The sequence below is a fragment of the Rhea americana genome, unplaced genomic scaffold (assembly GCF_003343005.1).
Source record: "Rhea americana isolate MKP2758 unplaced genomic scaffold, rheAme1 scaffold_12, whole genome shotgun sequence".
Classification (NCBI taxonomy): Eukaryota; Metazoa; Chordata; class Aves; order Rheiformes; family Rheidae; genus Rhea; species Rhea americana.
The window spans coordinates 4,758,448-4,780,711 of record NW_028185261.1 but is presented as its reverse complement, the minus strand read 5'-3'; the positions used below and the strand labels follow the sequence as shown (position 1 = coordinate 4,780,711).

Below are 22,264 nucleotides of genomic sequence, written 5' to 3'. Positions count from 1 at the left end.
GGACAAAAGTAGGAAAAATCTAACTCTGTACACAAAACTTTCAGCTCACACATTTTTAAATTGAATTTGTGGCCTTTCCTGGGTACATACTATATAAATTCTCAAAATGTCCATTTCTCATAAGGCAATCAACAATCAAAGCTTGCAAACTTACCAATTGGGTCCATAATTTTTACTGCACGTGTAGCAGGACTTGGTTTGCCAACTCCAACCATGTTTTGAGCTCTTACTCTGAAGAAATATTCTTCATTTTCCACAACATCAGTCAAGACAGCTGACAACTCGTCAGCTCCAGTGGTCATAGTTGGCTCCCACCTGATGGAAGTTCTGTTACGCAGTTCAATAACATAGCCAGTAATTGGAGATCCTCCATCATACTCAGGTGGTTCCCAGGWAAGTGTAGCTCCAAACCTGTTCACATCGGTAACTTGTACATTTTGAGGAGGACCAGGAACTTCTGCATTTTATTTTAGGGAGAAAATGGAAAAACAAGGTATGTATTCTTTTATCTGTTAGTAGAGTTTGCATTGCTTTTCTCACACTATCACTAAACACTGAATTATTCATAACTTCTACTTACCAAATTTACTCTTAGCTTCCACAGGTCTGTCTGTTTCCACTGGCTCACCAGTACCCACTCTGTTCCGTGCACTAACACGGAAGAGGTACTCAACTCCTCCTTTTTGAAGTCCAGTAACAGTGTATTCACAATTTTCAGCATGATCAGTGACCAGAATCCAGGTCTTACGCTTGATATCACGTCTTTCAACAACATAGCCAATGATTTTACTTCCACCATCACTTTCTGGTTCCTGCCAGGCAAGGCCAACTTCACCATCATAAGTTTCAGTGACTTCCAAGTTTCTAACTGGACCTGGAACATCTAAAACCACATGAACAATATTTTAGGGTATTTCATCTTTTTTTTTTTTTTTTTTTTTAATTTGTCTTAAATAAAAGTAAAGTCTTAATAACAAGATCTCTTACCGATGACCTCTACATTGATGAATGCTTCTGCTTGGCCATGTTTGTTTCGAAGTATAACCTTGTACCTTCCTTTATCTGATTTCTTTGCTTCATAAATTTTGAAGGTAGTGCAGTCAGTTGTTGTATTGACAGTTGTTGTAGGCAGGCTTTCCTCCCCTTTCAACCACTCTGCTTCTGCTCTTGGGTAGGCATCATACGGGACAGTCATGGTTAAAGGCTTCCCAACATCAACCACAAGATTTTGGTCACCAGTCTTGATTCTAGGTGCAGCTAAAGAAGATCAATGTGACAAGTGAATACTTACATACCAAAACTAATTTGATACATCTGTGTCATCAGCAAAGAAGCTAACGTAAAAAAGTAAAATGATCGGTGTGTGAGTTCTAAGCCGATCACTCATGTACTTGTGGGACTGTCCCAGAGAAAGAAGCTCAGCCTGGCTGGTATATACTGTGTGATCCTATAAAATCTAGGAGGAGGGAGCTGCTTTGTGAACATTAATTCAATGTATTTTATTGGTCTGATCCTGTAAAACAGGCAAATGAGCTACATATTTTGTAGGACTGAAATGAGTATTTGCATATTTTTCATGCTCTCTAGTATATTCATGCTTTCTAGTATAGCTATTGAAAAGCAGCCTGTATTTTCCTCAACTGGTCAATAGGCATGGTATAATAAAAAAATCTTTGCTGTCTGAACTATAATTCATACATTTTCACAGATTCTAAATTGTCTCAGCCTGATTATGTATTAATTTTAATTCAACTCTTTGAAAGCATCAAAATGATTTTAATTAGAAATAAGAATTAATTCACTACTCTCAAATTTTCTAAAAGAAATACAAGGCAGACAACTCACCAGCTAATTCAAGTTTAGCTCTAGCTTCTTTATCTTTGGCAATAAATCTGTATTCTCCTTGGTCACGGGGCTTTATGTCACAGACTTGCAGCCTGTGGACCTTTCCTTCACTCATCATCTGATGTTTGTCCCCTTGGACAATAATCATGTTGTTTCTCAACCATTTGACTTCCACACCATCTTTGTTCAACTCAGCCATGAAGATGACATCTGCACCAGGAGCTTCATAAACATCTTGTGGTGGCCGGATAATCTCCACAGGGATTTCTGAAATAAGGTCAATCCATTTGTTCTTATGTGACTATCATTTCTATTACTAAATATGCTATTCTATTTATTTATTACTAAAACAGATAAAATAAATTCTATTAAATTGTTCTTATGTGACTATCATTTCTATTACTAAATATGCTATTCTATTTATTTATTACTAAAACAGATAAAAAATTCTATTAAATTTTATACATACCCTCGACAAAAAGTCTTGCCCTAGATTTCCTGTCATCCACTCCACAGGAGTATTCACACTCGTCATCTAGTCTGCAGTCTTTTATAATTAATCTGTGAAGATTTCCATCCTTTTCAAACTGATACCTTCATGGGGAGAAAATAATTAATATATTCATTTCCAGACCAAAATAAAGCAAGTACGTTTAGCATGTTAACAAACATAATAAAATGTGCATACTTTTTGCCTTCTTTGATTTCTCTTCCATTTCTGTACCATCTTACACTGGCTTTCTCTTTGGAAAGCTGGCAGGTAAAGACAGCATCATCAAATTCAGTGACAGTCTGGTCTCGGAGATGTTCAATGAAATCGGCTGGTGCTTCTGTGATGAGGAGCTCTGCAACAGATTTGTCTTGTCCAGCAGTAACAGTATATTCACCTTCATCAATAAAGCCACAGTCTTTAATGATAAGTGAGTGTTTGTACTTATCAATTTTATACAAAATGCGCTTGTTGAATGTGATCTCTTCACCATTCTTTGTCCATTTGAGAGTTGCATTGAGGCGATTGACCTTGCACCAGAATGTGACAGTTTTCTTTTCCATGGTCTCAATGTCTTCAAGAGGCTCAACAATTCTGAGATCCTCCTCTGTTAAGACAAAAATTAAAATTTGGTTATTTTATGTCCTCATAACCCTTATGAGAAATTGAATGCAACATGATTAAATAATTTTAATACAATTCAAATTATTTACCTAACACGGTTAAAGCAGCAGAGCTCTTGACATGTTCTCCTCTCTGGTTTGAAAGTGAGATAGTATAGGTAGCTTGATCTTTCAGCTGTGCATCCCTGATTCTGAGAGTGTAAACTAAATTCTTCTGGACAATAATGTATTTTGCACTATCAAATATTGCCTCATCATTTTTGTACCACTTCTCTTTGGCACCTTCTTTATTGACTTCACAGTTGAAGATAATTTCTTGTCCCTCATTAACTTCTTGGTCTTTAAGGGGAGTTATAATCCTGAGTTTTTCTGAAATTGAGAAAATAGAAGAAACATGACATAATCTATTATAATGAATACAATAAAATGTGCACCTGCACACTGATAAAATAATAAAGCTTACCAATCACTGTTAAGCGTGCTGTAGCTTTAGCTTCACCAACCATGACAGTGTACTTTCCTGCATCTCCCAGGAGAGAGTCTTTAACCACAAGTGTCCTCTTTTTGCCATCCGAAATGATGTCGTACTTATCACCAGGCTCCAGGATTGTGTCTGCCCTCAGCCACTGTACTGTAATTGCCTCTTTGGATACTGAACAGACAAATTCAGCTTTATCTCCTTCAAGTACCTCAAGATTTTGTGGTTTGGTAATAAACTCTGCTGCAAGTTCTGAAAAACAACATTTTTATAGATATATAATTTTATTTTTTATGTATGAAGAGAATAAACCAAATTGTGCACTCTTGATGATTTTTTTTTTGAGAAATCCAGTGCACCAAAGTAATTCTCTTACCATGTACAGTAAGTTTTCCTGTTGTAGAAGAGCTTGGGAGCTTGCAAGTATATTTGCCAGCATCCTCAGGATGAGCATTACGTATTACAAGAATTCTCTTTCGGCCATCAGAAACATGTTCAAATCTACCACCATCAGGCACCTCCTCATCTCCTTTAAACCAAGTAACTTCAGCATTAGGCTTGGAGACTTCACAGATCAGTTTTACAGTATCAGCTTCATTTACTTCAAGATCAGGAAGATTTTTTGTGAAAACAGCCTCTTCCTCTGCAATAGGAATTTAGAAATACGTGATTAAAGCCAGTCTTCAAAATACCATTTTTTTCTTCATTTCTAATACCACTGTCTTAGAATTTACCTATGACTGTAAGTAATCCAGAAGTTCTAGCTGTTTTTGCTTCACAGGCATACTCAGCTTCATCATCAAAGATACATCTACTGATAACAAGAATGCGTTCAGCACCTTTGGAAATTATGTCATACTTTTTGCCTTTTCTAATTTCAATGCCATCCTTAAACCACTTGACCTGTATGAGGACAAATTGACATGGTTATTAATATTAACATGCTCATCAGAGATTTTAGTTGTATGTTCTTTTGCAATAACACAATAAAGTTAGGAATTCTGAAATATCTCTAGTTGAAGGTATTATTCAGATAAAAAGACCTTTAATATTACACTGACCTTGACACCTGGACGAGAAATTTCACATTCAAACCGAGCAGGTTCTTTTTCTTTAACTTCAAGGTCAGTTAGAGGTTTCAGGAACTCAACACGAAGAGCTATGAGGGAAAAAAAAGAAATTAGAAGAAAGTTGCAGGTACAGAAAAATAAATTGCTCACATTGGTATTATTTATTATTCCTAGTCAAAGACATTATGATAAGAGAGAGTTTAGACACAAAATTAATTTTGGAGAAAATTATTAATGACTCACGTTCTACATTGAGGAAACATGATGTCTTGAAATCCTTAGCATCACAGGTATATGTTTTTGCATCTTCCAATGTGCAGCCATGGATAATGAGTTTTCTGACTCGTCCATCAGAAATGATATCATACTTCTTTGTTTTGTGAATTTCTTCTCCATTCTTGAACCATTTCACTTTTGCATTTTCCTTGGAAACTTCACATTCCAGTACAGCAGTGGCCTCCTCTTCAACAGTCTGGTCCTCAAGCGGTTTAGTAAATTCAACTGGGGGTTCTAAAAGAAGCGGATAGATTTCTGATAGAAAAGATCTAAAGTATATCCAGTCCTCCGTGGGTACAGAACTGTCCCATGCTGTTTACTAATTTTCTTTGAAGCAACAAGGCTAGAGAACTTTTCCTGTTGAACTTTTGTATTTTTAATCACAAAACATGTTCAGTTAATTCAGCTAATTTCCCCATTTTCAGCTTACTGTAAGGTCAGAGTAAGTGACATCCTTGCCCATGAGGTTTTTACCTTCTAATCATTATCACAAAGCCCTGCAACTTCGTTTCTTTAGCCAAACTGCACCCACCTGATATAGCTTTTTAACATCTATCTCTGAAGTGATATCTTCAGGAATGATTTTGTGATTTTTCTTTGAATTACTAAGGTAGTAGGAAGTGTGGGCAGTGTGGACTTCTGAGCTGCACACAGTCTGCAAGCAGTAAAAATGGGTATCCATGCTAGGGCGATATTGCCTCACTGATGGGCAGGCTCCAAAGACCAGAAACAAGCCATCAAGGGCCATAAAGGCAAGGACTGGCAGGTCACTTTGAGGCCAGTTGCATGCCCAAGCCTGCAATGAAGCACTAGGATCCTAATGAACTAATTCATCTCCCACCTTGGAAACATTTCCAGAATTCCCTCTTTTCCTCAGCTCTCCTGTGAAGCATGAAGTAGATTTCAACCCTTAAAAGATTTTAAGTTAGTACCTTTTTTAATCAGAAAGGTTGTCTACCAGTCCACTATTGTATGTATGATCCTATTAATTTGATATATGGTGTATATTGGCATCCTATTCCATGACAAATCATGAATGAACCATTAATAACCTGTAAAGTATAATTAAACTGTCTGGCTTACCTTTCACAAAAAGATTTGCTTGAGTTCTGAAGTCTTTTGCAGTCAATGAGACCTCTCCGGCATCTGTTAACTTGACATCTCTAAGAATAAGTGTGTGAACTCTCCCTTCAGCACGTGTGACAACCTTATAAAGTATAGAAGAAAATATTTGAGTATCTGCAACAAATATTTTAGAAATACTTAATGAAAGAGCATTTGTTATTTATTGTTATCTGTGGAGTTTTGTTGTTTAATTCTGTATGAAATTTGGGTAATTTGATTTGCATATACCACACATAGCTAAAGACAAATGCTTTGAAGAGTTTGAAAATCATTTCTATTTTGCTCTTTCACTTATAAGGAACTGGAATTTTAAGTATCTCAYGTTTTAATATATCTTTGTCCTTGTATTAGAAAACTTGAATCTACTACAGGGCTCATAATGGAGTTGAGACTGTTTATTTCGAACAGGTACTAACAAACACCAAAATAAGTCAGTGTACAGCTTTAGGGGAAAAGCTGGTGTTTCTCCTGGCTACATCTAAAGTAAAAACTTCTACAGAAGGGATTTGGCACCCTCCTCATACACCTTTTTTCACATCCTGTTTTGACTTTCTATCATTAAATTTTGCCAAAACATTCTGCCTGAGAAAAGATTTCTGTATTGACCTAAGGCTGAAGCTATTTTGCAATCCTGAGTTTGAACTGGGCTACCCTCACACAAACATCCCTGCTCTCTGGAATAGGGGATTCAAGAACATGCTCTGCCATGAAGAGGGCTGCCACTATTCATGCAGCGAAGTCCAAGATAACTCTTGAAGAAATCTATTCTGGTTTCCAGAGAAGCATATGATCAGGTAGTAGATACTAGTTTATAAAAATGAGGGAAACTAGATTATGCTAAGGAGGAAACAGAAAAGATGGTTACTCGTGAGAAGGCAGCTTCTCCAACCTCAGAGAGAGGGTGGTAAATGAGTGGCTCTCCTTCCTCCCAAATGGTCATTGTGTCCCTGAAAACTAACTCCAGTGATTAATCAGCTGAAAGGGGTTGAGATGAAGCCAAATATATACTTGACTAAGGTAAACAGAAAGGATACACAAAAAAGTCACTAAAAGTTAAATGTGTACAGCTGAATGCCAGCCACAGAGGTTAAATGATGGTTTAAATTAAAAATAGCTGAACTCAGTTACTTGGAAAATTAGATTGATTCTTGAAGGCAGTGGTCAAAGTCTTTGGAGAGGCTATTTTAAATGGGGAGAAAGTGACGCATCAACTAAATATATGGTTCACTTTGTGTTTTTGTTTTGACAAAATTCAAATTGAAATCAAATGTCGGTTGAATGCATAGGGAAAAGCTAAAAGAAAATCGAGAATTTCTTTATGCAATTGAAATGATAGCCAAGATAGATGAGAATATTGTAATTTTCCATCATAGAGAATATTGAACTTAAAAAATCTGTCCTACCAAGCAGTAATAACTGTCAATCCACTCTGCTGATTCATAGCTTTCTACAGTTTATTCCTGGACTCAGAAGTGATTTTTCCTTTTATTTATCAAAAGTCTCATCTGCTGAGTTTTAATTCCATCTATTTGTCCTTAAATATAGTAATTGGGTTGCTACCTCTCTGATGATTATTTTTTCTCTTCTATTCCTATGTTCTACTTTTTGTATGAAATTGTTTTAATTAAGGAAAATTCAGTAAAGCTTGGAAAGATCTATTGAAAACAAAAAATAATATCTTTAAAAAGACATTTAAAAGTTGGTACCAAAGCAGTAGTATTACAAGTTCTGAAACTTTGCTAGTTCATATAATGCCTTCAAAGTATACTTTGTCTGAGGTTTCCAATTTACATTTTTGTTTGCATTCTTTTTCTTAGGGCTAGTAATTAAAAAAGGAAATCTTAAAATCAGTTACGTCCACTTTTATTTCATGTTTTTAACAGTATTTCCCATACCATTAACTTTAAATATTAACCCGACTGCATTCCAGGCTGCTCAGATCTCAGAACTAAGAGCCAGCTCTTGATGAAGGGTTAAAAATAGCTAGTGAGAAGTGCTTGACAAGCAAATTTGCCCAGAAAGTTATCTGGAGAGCCAGAACAAATGCCTGAAATGGAATTTCAGTCCTCTTAATCCCCTTATATGCAGAAATGGACTGCAACTCGGCATTCAAGAGAAGAAAGCATTTCTTGATACCACCTATCAAAACCCCCTCACTACAATTGCAATTAATCTGAGCAAGCATTATTCAGTATCTCTGTGGCTGAGTTTTCCAGAGAATCAGGCATAAAAACATTGTTGTTATGATCAATACTTGGGGACCTTAATTTCTCTTTGTACGATAAGTATTTGTAGCATTCCAGGTCTTCCCTYCTGCACAGAAAAAGTGCCGTATCTGATTTAGTGAGGATTTACCCTTCAGTATAGCAGCACTACTGGGTCTCTGTGTCTTAATGCTTCTACCGGCAGATGGTGAGGAATAAAGAAAGGGAAAAGTGTGGAAAGAGGGGAAGGAGGAGGAAGCATGAGGGAAAATAAAGGAAGTCTCTTTACCTTATCACTGGGCTCCAGTTTCTTTCCTTGCAAGAACCACTCAACCGGGATTCCCTCGTAAGAGAGTTCGCAGTCAAAGGTTGCTGATTCACCAGCAGTCACTGTTACATCCTTGAGGGGTCTCAGCAAGCCAATTACTCGAGCTTGGTAAGGAGAAGACATCATTTTCAGATTAGTTACTTCTACCCAAGACAGAGCTGCTACCTTTACACACTAATCTCCATGGTGGCTTCCCTCAAGAGAGACACACTTTGAACGCTGCTCTTTAAATTCCCTAAATAGAAGGGGCCACTCTGGGTTTTTAGGAAGAGGGKTGGTCACTGAAAGTTCCCTGCTTGCAGAGCATGTTTCTTTAAATTGAACAAGGTCAGCAGGAAAGTTGCTGTGCATCTGTCTCCCTGCCAAGCCCTGCATGCCTCTTGCTAGATAAGGCATGTGTTTTCCAAAATAGCGGGGGCTAGGATTGGAGCAGGAAACAAGTGGTCTCCAACCATGTGGTCTGTCCCTGTCCATCAAGCTCCTAACCCTATCCCCAAATATCGCTGTGATCCCATCCTCTCAGGTTAACATGATATTTTAATGCAGTAAAGCCTTTACTTGTAATACTTTGATTTCACAACAAAACAGGATGCTGGAGCACAAAGCAGCCTTGAAGGCCATTTCTTTATTTCTCTTTCTCCCATTCCTCTCTTTCTCTATCTCCTATATCTGCTAGGATAAACTATATGCCAGGTTTAAAAATATAGGRCAGTCTCTAACTAAAAGGGATGAAGATGGTTTGAGTAATTAATTCTTGAGRTGCTGTTCCTGTGAAGAATTGTTTTGGGCTGAATATAGTATAGAGATTTGTCCACTCTCTCCAAAGAGGTGATATGTAGGTAATGAGTACCTTAATTTCATTTAATTAAGTAATTGTAGTTTCAGAGACACTTACGTTTCACTCGAAGGTGAGCACCAGATTTGGCATTGGCTGCTTGGAAATCTACTCCACCAGCTTGGTCTAAGCGTACATTATACAGTGTAAGGAAGTGTTTTTTACCTTCTTCCTTGATTTCGCATTCCTGCAAAAGGAGAATTGAAACAATTTTTTCACGGTCCTCTTCGTGCTCCTCACCACAAGAACCACCACTTCTCCTCATACCRTGCATTCCCTAACTCCTCCTTTTCCCTTCCCAGTACTTCAGGCCCAACGCCCTCCACAATACACCCTATAAACTTTCTTTCATTGGCTGCCCCTTTTTCTTTCAGTGTGCTCTCCTGTTTAATAGGATCTACTTCCTCTCACAAACATCACATTCATGTTGGTGRTATGCATGTACTGATTGACTAGCCAGTAAGAAGGCCTAAGAGAACTGGAAATTACTGAGCTTATGYTGAGTGTTTTCCCTGAAAAGGATCTGTCTTTCTTATCTAGACATCACTTTTCATGGAATTTATTAACTTTGTTTATTATTCACATCTGTACTGTTACATCAAAGTATAACCAAATTATTATATTGTTTCTTAAATTTCCAGACCCTGCCAGCATGGAACTATGAGAACTCAATTAAGCCTTATACCATTTGAAACAAATTTGAGTTCTCATAGGAATGAAGAAGAGCTTGACAATACGATTCGTATCTATTATAACCAAACGTTACTCAAAATACAAGACAGGGAATCCGAATTCTGTATTCTTAAATGTCATTATATTTAAGAAGATTCCATGAGGTCTTTGCATTGTAGCTTTTTTTACCAAAACACTTTTTACTGAAAATAAAAATATTTTTATTATAGTGGCTTTTATTGGAAACAGAAAGAGATTTCACTTAGCTTCTGCATGGGTTTATGTCTTCTCTGTCTCTCTCACACCCCATTCCCCTGCAAATTGTTGTACCACATGTGAGACACATCCAGAAATACTTGCTTACAGGTGATTCATGCAGGGGTTCTCCTTTCAGCTTCCAATTGCCATGGATACCTTCCTCAGAGATCTCGATATCAAAGCGGGCAGTCTCTGTCTCAATTACCTCCACACTGTACAGTGGACGTACAATCTCAATATCTCGATCTGGGGAAAACAAAAAGGTGATTGGTTTCCTCAGTCTTTACAAGACACTAGAAGACCTCTACAGCAGAACAACTCAGTAAAATAACTGTACCTTCAATATTGAGTTTAGCAGAGGTTTGATCAGTACCACAATCACAAGTATATTGTCCAATGTCTTTCTTCAAAGCTTTCTTGAGGATAAGGATTCTCTTTTTACCATCAGCCTTAATAACAACATTCTTTGATGGAGCAATTGGTTTGCCATCCTTCATCCACTTCACTGCGGCATCTGCTTTGCTGATTTCACATTGTAAAATCACCTCATCTTTCTCTACRGCAGTGTAATCCTGAAGCTTCCCAGTGAAGTAAGGGTCTCCCTCTGCAAGTACCAGTTAAGATAAACAGCTGAAGTTTTAGTCTTTTGAAAAGTACAATTAGCTCTTACCATAACATATATTTCTTGTATATATCTAGCAAGGGGCACTAAATATATTATCTATAAATATTACACAGTTCTGTTGAAAAAAGGGAAAACAACAAATATCTGTAAACATAGTTATAAAAATAGCAGCCGAAGCAGCAATTTAGTGTGTTATTAATGGTATTGAAAACATTGGTCTRGTGATCTAAGAGCCACAGAGCAGTATATAAGCATCCATTAGCTAATTTTGCAAAACTTTTGTGAAATTTTAAAATTATTTTTATTATCCTTGTAAAAAATAAATAGCTGCTAACCCCTCTCTTTCCCCTCCCGCCCCCAAGAAAAAGACTTTCAAATCTATTACTTTTTCATAATAAGACTCTTCTGATAATACACATCATGTGAATTCATTTGGGTATACCTACCGAGAACAGTGAGTTTAGCTTCCGAGGATTTGCCCATAGCTTCCACTCTAATCTGAGAAGTATCATCAATAGTGAGATCTTTAATTGTGAGTGTATGGAATTTTCCATCATCTTTCATTGAAACCACCTTGCTCGTGTGTAATCGCTGGTCATTCTTGAACCAGATAACAGGGATATTTTCATGAGAGAGTTCCACAGTAAACACTGCAGTCTCACGCTCCTTTTTCGTTACATCCTTGAGAGGAGTRATGAATTTCAGGCGAATACCTATATCAGCAAAACATTTCATTAATAATAATGTTACTAATAAAAACTATTCAAAGATAACTATGGTGCAAATCTTCCATAGCAAGGCAAAATTGGGCTAATCTTCCATAGAAAGGCAAAGTTGGACAAACCTTCGATAATCAGCTTGGCACTTGTTCTCTTGTCTTCAGCTTCAAACATGTATTTAGCTTCATCCTCAAATGCAACAGATTTAATAATCAGAGCATGCTTTGTGCCATCTGAAATAATTTCAAATCTCTCATCAGGAGTGATCTCTTGTGTTCCTTTCAACCAGCGGAAAGTCTTTGGTTCCCTGGACACCTCACATTCRAACTTGGCTTCATCTTTTTCAAAGACCTTCACATCACTTAGTGGAGTGATAAAGATGAGAGGCAGTTCTGAAATCATAAGAGAGCACTCTTGAGTTCAGCGATGAGTTTATGTAGGCCTTTTAGATAACAGAGTACTTCAAATGCTCTGTAATCACGCAGAAATGTTGGCAAAGTGCAAATAGTACCTTTCACTTTCAGATTAGCTGCACTTTTAGCGTTTGCAGCTTGGAAAGACACTTCTCCTGTCATATCCAGTTTGCAATTATGAAGGACAAGAATATGTTTCTTCCCATCTTCAATGATTTCACATTCCTAGTGATAAAGAAAAAAGAACCCCCCAAATATGACTATTATAAGAAACTGTTCAGCAAACATTATTATCAGATACGATTTTTATAATGCAAATTATGATTTAAAAATAATGAAGAAGCCTTACAGGTGAAGGTGTTAAGGTTTCTCCCTTTAGCTTCCATATGGGATGGACATCAGGCTCAGAAATTTCAATTTCAAAACGTGCTGTTTCACCAACAAATACTTCCACTCCATACAATGGGCGCTCCACTTTAATTAAGCGAGCTAAAAGCAAAAAAAAGTTCATATCCGCTTTACTGATTCATTCTATATCCTAGAAATGTAGCAATGGTAAGTATCAAAACTTCGTCTCCCTACTCCCTTTTTCGAGAACGCAAGTACTGTCACTGGTAGATGTTTATCTAATCTCTTTTTAAAAAGCTCCAAGGTTGGGCAGTCTCCAACCTCCTTCTACAGTATGCCTAAAGCTTAATTATTTTTAGTTAAAATAATTTTCCTCATAGTTAACCTAGATGCTTGTTATGGTGAATTAAACAGAACACTTTTTTTTCTGATTGTAAATAGTCATAGAGAATAATTGATCATCATCATTTTTACAACAGCCATTTAAATATCTAAAGATACATTGTTCCTTATTGTAAATATTTGTAATAATTGTAAATATAGGTATTTCAGTTCTTCATTATACAGGCTTTTTTTTTTCAAATGTACAATTTTTGGTGCTGCCCTATAGACTCTGTTTGTCTGGCAATGTTTTACAAAGAATTCATTTTTTTCCCTTAGCCGAGATAGGACCACTTACGCTCAACGTTGACGTTAGCATTGGTCTTGTCGGTTCCACAATCACATTGATAAACACCCTTATCAGTATCTGCAGCTCTCTTGACCTTTAAGATACGGCGCAAGCCATCTGTTTTTATGGAAATTCTGTTGGAAGCTACTAGTTCTTCACCATCTTTGTACCATTTTACTGGGACATCTTTGCTAAGTTCACACTCCAGAACAATATCATCTTTCTCCACAGCACTGTAGTCTTGTAATTTCACAGTGAAATATGGATCAGCTTCTGCAAAAGGTGATTGGATATGAAACAGTAAATTAATAATAYAAATTTACTAAAAAATCAATATTTTGTCACTTTCTACTTTTAAAATTTGCTTACACAAATTATATAGCATATTCTATATTTTAAATATATAGTTACCTAAGACTTTGAGGTTTGCTTGTGTGCTCATGTCCTTGACTACAGCCTTTATCTCGGAGATATCATCAAGGGTCACTTCTCTCATTTCTAGTTTATGAACTTTGCCTTCTGAAGTAATAAGAACTGTTCTGCTTGTGTGGAGTCTCTTATCATTTTTGTACCATTTCACTAGCATATTTTCATGAGAAAGCTCAAACTGAAAGTGAGCTGTTTCGCCTTCTTTCACTGTTTGATCCTGCAGCGGTGAGATGAATTTCAGCCTCACACCTACAATATAAAAAGAATTGATATATAAGTACCGTCAGAAAGAGGCTAATGTGATTCTAGAAGATGCATTCTTTATTCATTTTTGTTTATAGGATACTTGCCTTCCACAAACAGTCTGGCTGTGCTCTTCTTGCCATCAACTTCAGCAGTGTATTCTCCTTCATCATCAAACTGAGAATCATTGATTATAAGGATGTGTTTCTTTCCATCGGCTATGATGTCAAACTTTTCTCCAGTCTTGATTATATCAGTGCCCTTAGACCATATAACATGGGCTTCTCTGGTAAGGACACATTCAAACCTTGCTTGGCGCCTCTCAGGAACAGTGACATCTTTCAGAGGCACAGCGAAGTCAAGTTCAATTTCTAGAAGCAAACCAGAATACGTCATTTGTAAAGTGTACAACGTGAACTCTGGCTAAGAGCGTACTGTACTCTGCTTAGCAGTGCATCATACCTTTCACTGTCAGGATAGCTGTAGTAACTGCATTAAGAGCCTGGTAAAGGACTTCACCAGCTTGGTCTAACTTGACTTTATGTAAGGTTAGGAAGCGTTTCCCTCCTTCAGCTTTGATTTCACATGTCTGAGGAGATGGCAGATTTTGGTAAGTAGGATGCATATTCCTTGCCACTAGACTTTTTCGATAAAGGAATTCTACAATTCTACATTATTTTATATACGGTGACTAGAATTATTTTTCAATAAAAATCAACACTTTTACTCAAAACCAAATCTGAATAATAAAATATATGGTATATTCAGCCTTCCACACTTCTTTTTAATGTCAGTATCATTGTCAATGTCAACTGTAAGGCTTTGAGATAATGAAGCAGTTCAAAAGTTAACTTTTATGTCATATGACTCTTACTAAGACAACCATATTTTTCAATTCCCATAATGCTTAATCTTTCTAAGTTCTGGACTGAGCAACAACTACAGATCKGCAAAGATCTTTCCGTGCAATTACCACAAAGACTCAAGGGAACCTGTTCACAATGCTGTAATTTTAAATAAACTGTACTGTTAAATTCAGGGCTGCTTACAGGTGAGGGCCTTAGGATTTCTCCTTTTAGTTTCCATTCTCCAGGAATATCATCCTCAGATATTTCTGTATCAAAGTTTGCTGTTTCTTTCTCATAAACTGTAACATCTTCTAATGGCTTAAGCAGTGCAACTTCACGTTCTAGAATGCACAAATTGACACATATTATGGAATTAGGTCAAGTTTTTATATAGCTGTAATATCAACTCAAGTTAGTTTGTTTTATTGTTAAGAAGTTTTGGCGTATGAGATGATTAAATGTAATACAAATAAAAGCTTCCTTACCACCAAGGGTCAGCTTAGCTGGGTATCTACGACCTTCAATTTCCACAGAGTATTCTCCAACATCAGCAGGACCCGCATTCTTAATTTTCAGGAAAATTTTACTTCCTTCTTTCAAGATTTCTGTCTTATCAGTTGGTTCAGCAGGAATTTCCTCATCTCCTTTAAACCATTTAACGTTTGGTGTGTCCTTGACCATGTCACAGGTAAAAGTAGCTGTTCCCTTTGGTTTCACATGCTGGTCTCTTATCGGTTTTACTAACCAGTCTCTTATCACTTCTGCATGAATAAAAGTTACACAAAAATAAAGAACAGACTTTTACTAAAAGTAGATGGTTCATAAATAGAAAAAATAGACAAAATCTATAAAAATCTTATCTGGCAGTTTATATTGTAATACTTTCCTAATTGTAATAGCTTTCCTAATTTTAAAACAGCCCAAATACTCCATGGAGAAAGGAGAACAGGATTTTGATTGCTTACCTACTACCTTAACAGAAGATGAACACGACAGCTCAGTGTCTTCTACAGTCACAGTATAGGTGCCAGCATCAGCATCGTCTGAATCAGTGATGGTGAGGGAATGTGACAAACCAATAATTCCCAGAGCAAATTTCCCAGGCTTGTCTTTGATGATCTTCCCATCCTTCCTCCAGACCACACTTCTTTCTTTGTTAAGCTCACAGGTCAAATACAGTGGCTGGCCCTTAACCACAGTAACTTCTTCTTCAAGTGTTTTCACAAAACGCACTGGGAGTTCTGTGGGGAACACACAATATTTTGATTTGTCTCATTTATGTGCAGAAAGTGTGATGCGAAAATGCCTTAGAAAAATGCCTCAAATGAAAATGCTTAGTGATTGATGGAAACGAAAGGATGCATCTACCAGCCTATGTAAAYTCACAAAGTACCAGTACTGCGAGCTTTAGAAATAGTTACCCCTTAAATTACTGATAAAGTTGAAACAGRGATTACCTTCAACAATGAGCTTGGCCGTAGAGGTCTTCTCTTTGTTCCCCAGTCGTAATACACATGTATATTCACCAGCATCTGACAGCTGGACATCAATAATATGCAGCTTCCTATCTTTGCCATCAGCGATAAACCTGTGCTTTGGGCTCTCTCGGATGTTACTTCCATCTTTCATCCAGCTGGTAATTGCAGTGGATGGTGAAATAAGGACTTCAAAGATTGCAGAAGACCCAACAGATTCTGCTTCTGTCAGCACTATATCCTTCATCTCCTTGACAAACTTCAGTGGCACAGCCTTAAGTTGGTAAGTGAATGGAGGCTCTTCAGGAGGCTTTTCACCACCACTGCCTGGCCTGAGTTTCCTTCTTTCTGCATCTGCTGGTGAAGGTGTCTTCTTGGCTGTAATTCAGATTCAGAAATGAATATACAAATCCTGATATGTTGCTTTTGCTTGTAGGTATTCTGCAGAGCTGAACAGGAAAGGCCACCTGCTTCACGAATACATTTCACAGTGTGGCAGAGGCCCGTGCTTTTAATGGAACTTCAGCAGACGGGCTGAGACAGCAAGGTTAAATTTTTGTGCTACAACTAATAATGCTAGCTGAACTGAAAAGACTGGCTCTGTATGACTTACTATGTCCTATTTCACAGATTTACTCTTAACTGAAAAATCAAAAATCTCTGTGRGGACCAAAACATGGGAGAACAATCATTCATTCCTGTCTTTAATTCGAAATGACAGATATTTTGAGCAAAATTGTGTTTAAACTTAATATTAATCTGATTCATACAGATTTCCCAGGGGGTGTCCCTTCTTTGCCCTCACCAATAATTTTTATCCTGAAAGGCAATGTATGGCCCTGTTCACCTGATGCAGCTGTGCTGGGAGGCTGCACAACCTCTAACTACCTTTGTACCCCTSCTGAGTTTAGCCCTATCTGATACTCTCAGGACGTCCAGCTACTGAGGCAGGAATGCAGACATAAGCAGGGTTAACTCTCACGCCCTATCAGTGACTGAATCAGCTGAAATTTTGAAGATAATCTCATTAAAAGTGTGCCCCTTAACAAATATTGCTCAAGATCATACAGAATGTTATAAAATTCTTGACTGGATGGAGTCTAATTTAGAACAATGCTGATAGTCATTTTTGCTTAGAGCTTTAGAGTTCAAGAATGCAAAAACTATAGCAATCACAGGTATTTAATTATAACTCTTCTTACCTTTGATTGGACTGATACCCTTGGGAGCTTCTTCTTTTGGTGGCTTGGCTTCTGAAGTAGAATAGCAATAATATTAGGATGCAATTAAATAAACATACGYATTAAAATTAAGACAAAAATTTCTTTTACAAATAAGTTTTTCTCCTCCTTTGGATATAAACATATACAGAGAGGAGGAAGATATAAACATATATATGTTTATACAACTTATATTGTCTATGAATGGTATGTTGAATATCTTGAAGGACAGGAAAGCCGTATATTCTGCAGAATGAAAGGCAATTTAGGAGCTCCTAATCCCTCAATTCTTGTCCTGCCCATTATTTTGTAAAATTCTGCAATTCCCTGTGACTTAACTCTCAGGTAGGCTCTTGATCAATGAGACTAAAGAGAAAACCCTGCAAATAAATACATAGTAAGTGGTACCCAGCGAGTCTCAGGAAACCAAAGAAAACCTGTGTAAAGCATTTTTTTTTTTTAGGTAGGTAATAGAAGAATCCCTCTTAGTGTTTCAGAACTCATCCATAGTGATACTGACATCTAAAAGTGTAACGCTAAGTGATGCCAAGGAGCACTGAAAAAGAAACTCATGCTCCTCTGCCGCCTGCTCAAATGCAACCAATTAGAAACCACCCCAATTTCACTGTCTTCATATAGCATTGATCTAACTATCTGGTACAACCACAAAAAACATCTGTCTGATCTCCTCGCTTGTTAACCAGGGTAGCTTAAGTACCTATTATAATTTAGATGCTATTTTAGAAAAAAGACACAGTTGTACTAATGAAGCCAACAAAAATATATGTTGTATAAATTAAATATATGTTTCAAGACAATATGATATTCTCACAAGTGAGGGATGTTCCATTAGTTGAACAGGTTAGGATGGATCATCTCACACTTTTGAAAATATTTCCCATGTGATGCAGCTTCTCATCATCATTTTATGAAAGGTGGTATAAAAGATACTTTAAATGGGAGAATGATATGAATGAAATGCACGACATTCTATTGCAGTGGATGAAAAAACAAATACTAGAGAGAGCTTTTCTGAGAAGACAAYGGCACATAACATGGTTTAAGCAGTCTTATAAAAATGTAAGACTAAGACAATGAACATAAATTACAGAGATGTACATACATAGAGATACAATAAACACGTGACAAGGGTGGCTGAATGCCATTTCAGACAGCTGACAGAATAGATGAAAATGTGCATGGCATTGAAGAAGAAAGACACACATCAAAATGAAAAATGGTATTTTCTCCTGAAGCAAATGGTATGAGCACTTTGTGGAAGAATTTGGCAGTGGTCTTCCTCACCTCGCTTTGCATGAGACTTTACAGGAACATCCACAGCTTCTTGTGACTCTCCAGGTTCATCCAAATCCCAGTCCTCACTTGAGAGGCTACTGGTCTGCTCAGTCACATGAGCAGGTTCTGATTTCTGGTATTCTCTCTCTCCTATACATGGGTCTTCTACCTTCTTAGGAGTGATTGCCTTACCTACGCTTAAGGAGCAAGGAAATTCTCCATTTGCAGGGGTTCCTTTGCTTGATGGTGTTTTGTCTGAAAGCTTTTCCTTCTCTTTTCTGTTGATAACAGATCTATGTTTTCCAAWGCCGTATTTAGCTGCTGATTTTTCATCTGATGTGTCTTCTGTCACTGGAAGTTCTCTCCCAGAAAGCTTCACATCTTCCATAGGCAAAGATTTCTTTTCTTCAGTTTTAACTTTGCTCACTTTTTTGAGAGTTGGAGATTCTTCCCTTTCATCCTCAGTGATTTGGGGAGCTAACTGAAATTTCTGAGGTTGCTTTTTATCATGATTCCCTGATGGCTGAATAGGAACTTTCTTTACTGACTCAGATTTATCAGCTATTTCATCGCTGACTCCCTTTGCATATTCTCCTAGGGAAGCTTCACTTTCTGTTCCTTCTCTTGTAATCATAGTATCAAATTCTTTTTCCATGGACAGCTTTTCAGGGGGGGTTGATTGTCTAATTTTGTCTTTATTTAAGTGGATACTGAAAGTAGTTTTGTCTTTCTTCTCTGATGTAATCCTTTTTCCTGGTTTTTTATCATCAAAGAGTGCTTTCTCARTTAACAATGGTCCTGCACGCTCCTCATAATGAGCTTCAGCGGATTCTCCTTCCTCTGTAGAATATTTTTCTCCTGCTTTCATTTCCACTGCTTGTGGCTTAATGGACTGCTTAAAGATATGGTAAGCTTTTTTTCTGGGAAGGGTCTCACCATCAGTGGTGTGTTCCAAGTCAACATAATTTTTCAAAATTGTTTCAGTCTCCTCAGGCAATTCTAAGGAATCTAGTTTTTCTGAAGTAAGATCTAGATTCTCATCTTTCTCATTGTTTTGAATAATATTCACTTTCTTTATTTCTTTAATAAGAATCTTATCTATAGGAATATCAGCTGCTGGGGTACAAGATTTCTCCGTCTGGTGAGTTTTCTTTTCTATATCGTACTCTTCCATAGATTCTCCAAGAGGAACTTCTTCAGATTTCTCTACAGTAAAATCTTCTCTTTCTTCTTCATTTTTAAGCGGAGGTGTTTCAGCTATTCCTGCCTCTGTGATATCCTTTACAAATGAAGCTTYACCCTTAAGGGAAAATTCTTCAGGTTGCAATCTGGTTTTTGATTTTCTCTCTTTTCTCAGAACTCTTTTCTGGTCTCTGTCTTCGTCAGGCTCTCTGGAGACATATTTAGGTACAGAAATTGACTCAACTGCCTCTTCTTTTTCATGCACAGGAATGTTTTCTTTGTGAGGAACACCAGACTTGTCCAGCAGTCTCTCAACAACATCTTCCTTATGAATGACTAACTTAGTTTCACCTCCCTTTTCTTCTCTGGAATCTCTTTCTGTATGTTCAGATGCTATATAAATTAATTTCAATTCCTCATCAGGTGCTAGTGGTTTATCCATTGCATAAGTAATGTGATCTACTGCAGCCTCTCTTTTCTCATGTGTCAGGCTAAGAGTCTTTCTTGAATCTATGTGTGTCATTTTTAGCTCCTCTCCTTCAGGAGCCATCACAAAATATTTAAGATCCTCTTTCTCCTGCTCATTTCCCTCTGGCTTCAGTATTCCGGGAACAGTTTTTGGTGAGACTTTTAGCTCAAGTGGCTCTCCTGTCTGGATATCCAAAACTGTTTCCTTAGGACTTGCACTCTCTTTAACATGCAAGCTCTTCTCAACTGAAATCTTCTTTAATACAATTGATTCAATTTCGTCTTCTTCCACTGAGGGCATTTTAACTTTACGCTTTAGTATAGCTGGTGCATCAGCCTTTTCTGCAGCTACAAAGGTTTCACATGTAATTTAAAGAGTTAAAATCCATAAGAATAAGCATCAGGAACAATATATTTTAAGACAATATTCCCAGCTATACCTGAAATAAAATGAACACAGAACACTTCCTTCATATAACACAAAACTTACAGTACAATTACACAAACAGGAGAAAGGTAAGAATGGCACACACAAACAGCAGAGAGGACCGAAGTAAACTGCTGTTAGGCTACAGAGCAATGTACCACTAATCTGCCACTCCAAACCAGGCTAAGAGTAGCAGAAAATGACAGCTCTCTAATGCCTATGTGGCCACCTCTATAAAATGGGTTAGTGGTGCCCCTGCAGGTCTAGTCAGACAAGACAAAATGCCAAGAGGCATTGACGGGTGAGTTTCTTAAATGCCCAAGGTCCGAACTGCACCTGAAGATGAGGCCCTTTGAACAATGTACAGCAGCATGTACATCAACTCTGCTGCTGAATCTGAAACTCTGAGTGAAGGGACTCTTCAGGGTTCGTTTCTCACACAGGTCTGACCAAGGTCATAAGCATATCAAATAAAAGTAGTAATACTCTAGTTCTTCAATATTAATGCCACTTTTGATCACCAATTCAAAAAAAAAAAAAAAAAAAAAAAAAGTAGAAAATCACACAACATAGCATTTATTTTTTAGAAACATGTGTAACTTTCCATACAGAAAATACAACATGCAGGTCACAAGACATACATCAGGACATAAAGAACACTGAGGAAACAACAGAATACAGACATTTCAGAGTAGGGCAATAAATAAAGGCACACATTTCACCATCAAGAAACAAGAACACAGATTCAGCTGAATGGTATATCACAGATACATGAGTTCTTTCAGATTAGGTGACAGTATCTAGCACAAGGGAATCCTTGAAGAGCATCTTAAATTTTCTTGGAACTAATGAGTTATATGAATGTACAGCCCTTAATTCTCCTTTCATCTCAAATGCAATTAGGTATCTCAGAGAGTAAAGCTCCATGAACAGAATAGAATTAAGATAATACCTGCTTTCTTTCCAACGACAGGGACTGTCACTGGAGCGGTAACAGCGGGTGCTGGTTCTGCTGCAGGTTTTGGAGATTTTAGAACTGTAGAAAAGAATAACGGTACTCATGTATTTGCTTTATTGAATTCTTTTGTTTTAAGCACAATATTATCTAACATGTTCTGTAAAGTGTGTGAAACTTCTACTCCTTATAGCACTAAAATTGAGATATTTGTGTAATGTACTTTTAACTAGAAATCTCTGAACGGAAAATACAAGATGCATAACGAAGAAAGATGCATAACAAAGAGTGCACTGCTGTTCATGACTAAAGAAGTCTTACCTGCTGCAGGTTTAGGTTCAGGTGCAGGAGCTGGGATAGCTTCTGGCTTTGGTTCTGGCACTTCAAACACAACAATAACAAATAGGTTAATTTACATGTTTTACAGTCTCATTGAACTGTAAGTTAGCAGCAACAATATCCAAAGAGTTAATGGAATACAGATTTTACTTTTTTATATTTTATTTATCCAAAAGCAAGAAATTATCTTCAGGTAGACTCTCTTGAAGCAAGACACAATGGAAAAAGATGTATTTTTCAAGCACTGAAGAGATAAAGACAAAAAAGAAACCYAGAAGAACTCAAAGTGGTTAATCATGACACAATAGTCATGGATAGGCTGGATGATAGTAATGCGTTATTTTACTGTAATGTGACATTTAGCGATGGATATTGTTTAGTTGCAACAGTAAAGAAAAGAGTC

The 22,264-nt window shown here is 37.1% G+C and overlaps 1 protein-coding gene across 1 annotated transcript in view; it reads right to left on the bottom strand.

Moving 5' to 3' along the window:
- The window catches only part of LOC146600541 (titin-like), a 242,582-nt gene that overhangs the window by 83,662 nt on the left and 136,656 nt on the right, over nt 1–22,264 (bottom strand). Inside the window, exons 164-195 of the mRNA XM_085321165.1 lie at nt 21,844–21,903; nt 21,520–21,603; nt 17,177–17,227; nt 15,957–16,352; nt 15,465–15,740; nt 14,985–15,260; nt 14,701–14,840; nt 14,114–14,240; nt 13,759–14,022; nt 13,391–13,657; nt 12,989–13,252; nt 12,311–12,450; nt 12,060–12,186; nt 11,674–11,940; nt 11,276–11,542; nt 10,542–10,808; nt 10,311–10,450; nt 9,335–9,461; nt 8,401–8,543; nt 5,866–5,989; nt 4,750–5,016; nt 4,498–4,595; nt 4,171–4,339; nt 3,813–4,079; nt 3,422–3,688; nt 3,049–3,327; nt 2,534–2,942; nt 2,315–2,439; nt 1,846–2,112; nt 988–1,257; nt 581–883; nt 155–457 (exon numbers count right to left, since the gene is read on the bottom strand). Coding sequence (XP_085177291.1) covers nt 155–457; nt 581–883; nt 988–1,257; nt 1,846–2,112; nt 2,315–2,439; nt 2,534–2,942; nt 3,049–3,327; nt 3,422–3,688; nt 3,813–4,079; nt 4,171–4,339; nt 4,498–4,595; nt 4,750–5,016; nt 5,866–5,989; nt 8,401–8,543; nt 9,335–9,461; nt 10,311–10,450; nt 10,542–10,808; nt 11,276–11,542; nt 11,674–11,940; nt 12,060–12,186; nt 12,311–12,450; nt 12,989–13,252; nt 13,391–13,657; nt 13,759–14,022; nt 14,114–14,240; nt 14,701–14,840; nt 14,985–15,260; nt 15,465–15,740; nt 15,957–16,352; nt 17,177–17,227; nt 21,520–21,603; nt 21,844–21,903 — 6,831 coding nt within the window. The remainder of the gene's footprint in view (nt 1–154; nt 458–580; nt 884–987; nt 1,258–1,845; nt 2,113–2,314; nt 2,440–2,533; nt 2,943–3,048; nt 3,328–3,421; nt 3,689–3,812; nt 4,080–4,170; nt 4,340–4,497; nt 4,596–4,749; nt 5,017–5,865; nt 5,990–8,400; nt 8,544–9,334; nt 9,462–10,310; nt 10,451–10,541; nt 10,809–11,275; nt 11,543–11,673; nt 11,941–12,059; nt 12,187–12,310; nt 12,451–12,988; nt 13,253–13,390; nt 13,658–13,758; nt 14,023–14,113; nt 14,241–14,700; nt 14,841–14,984; nt 15,261–15,464; nt 15,741–15,956; nt 16,353–17,176; nt 17,228–21,519; nt 21,604–21,843; nt 21,904–22,264) is intronic.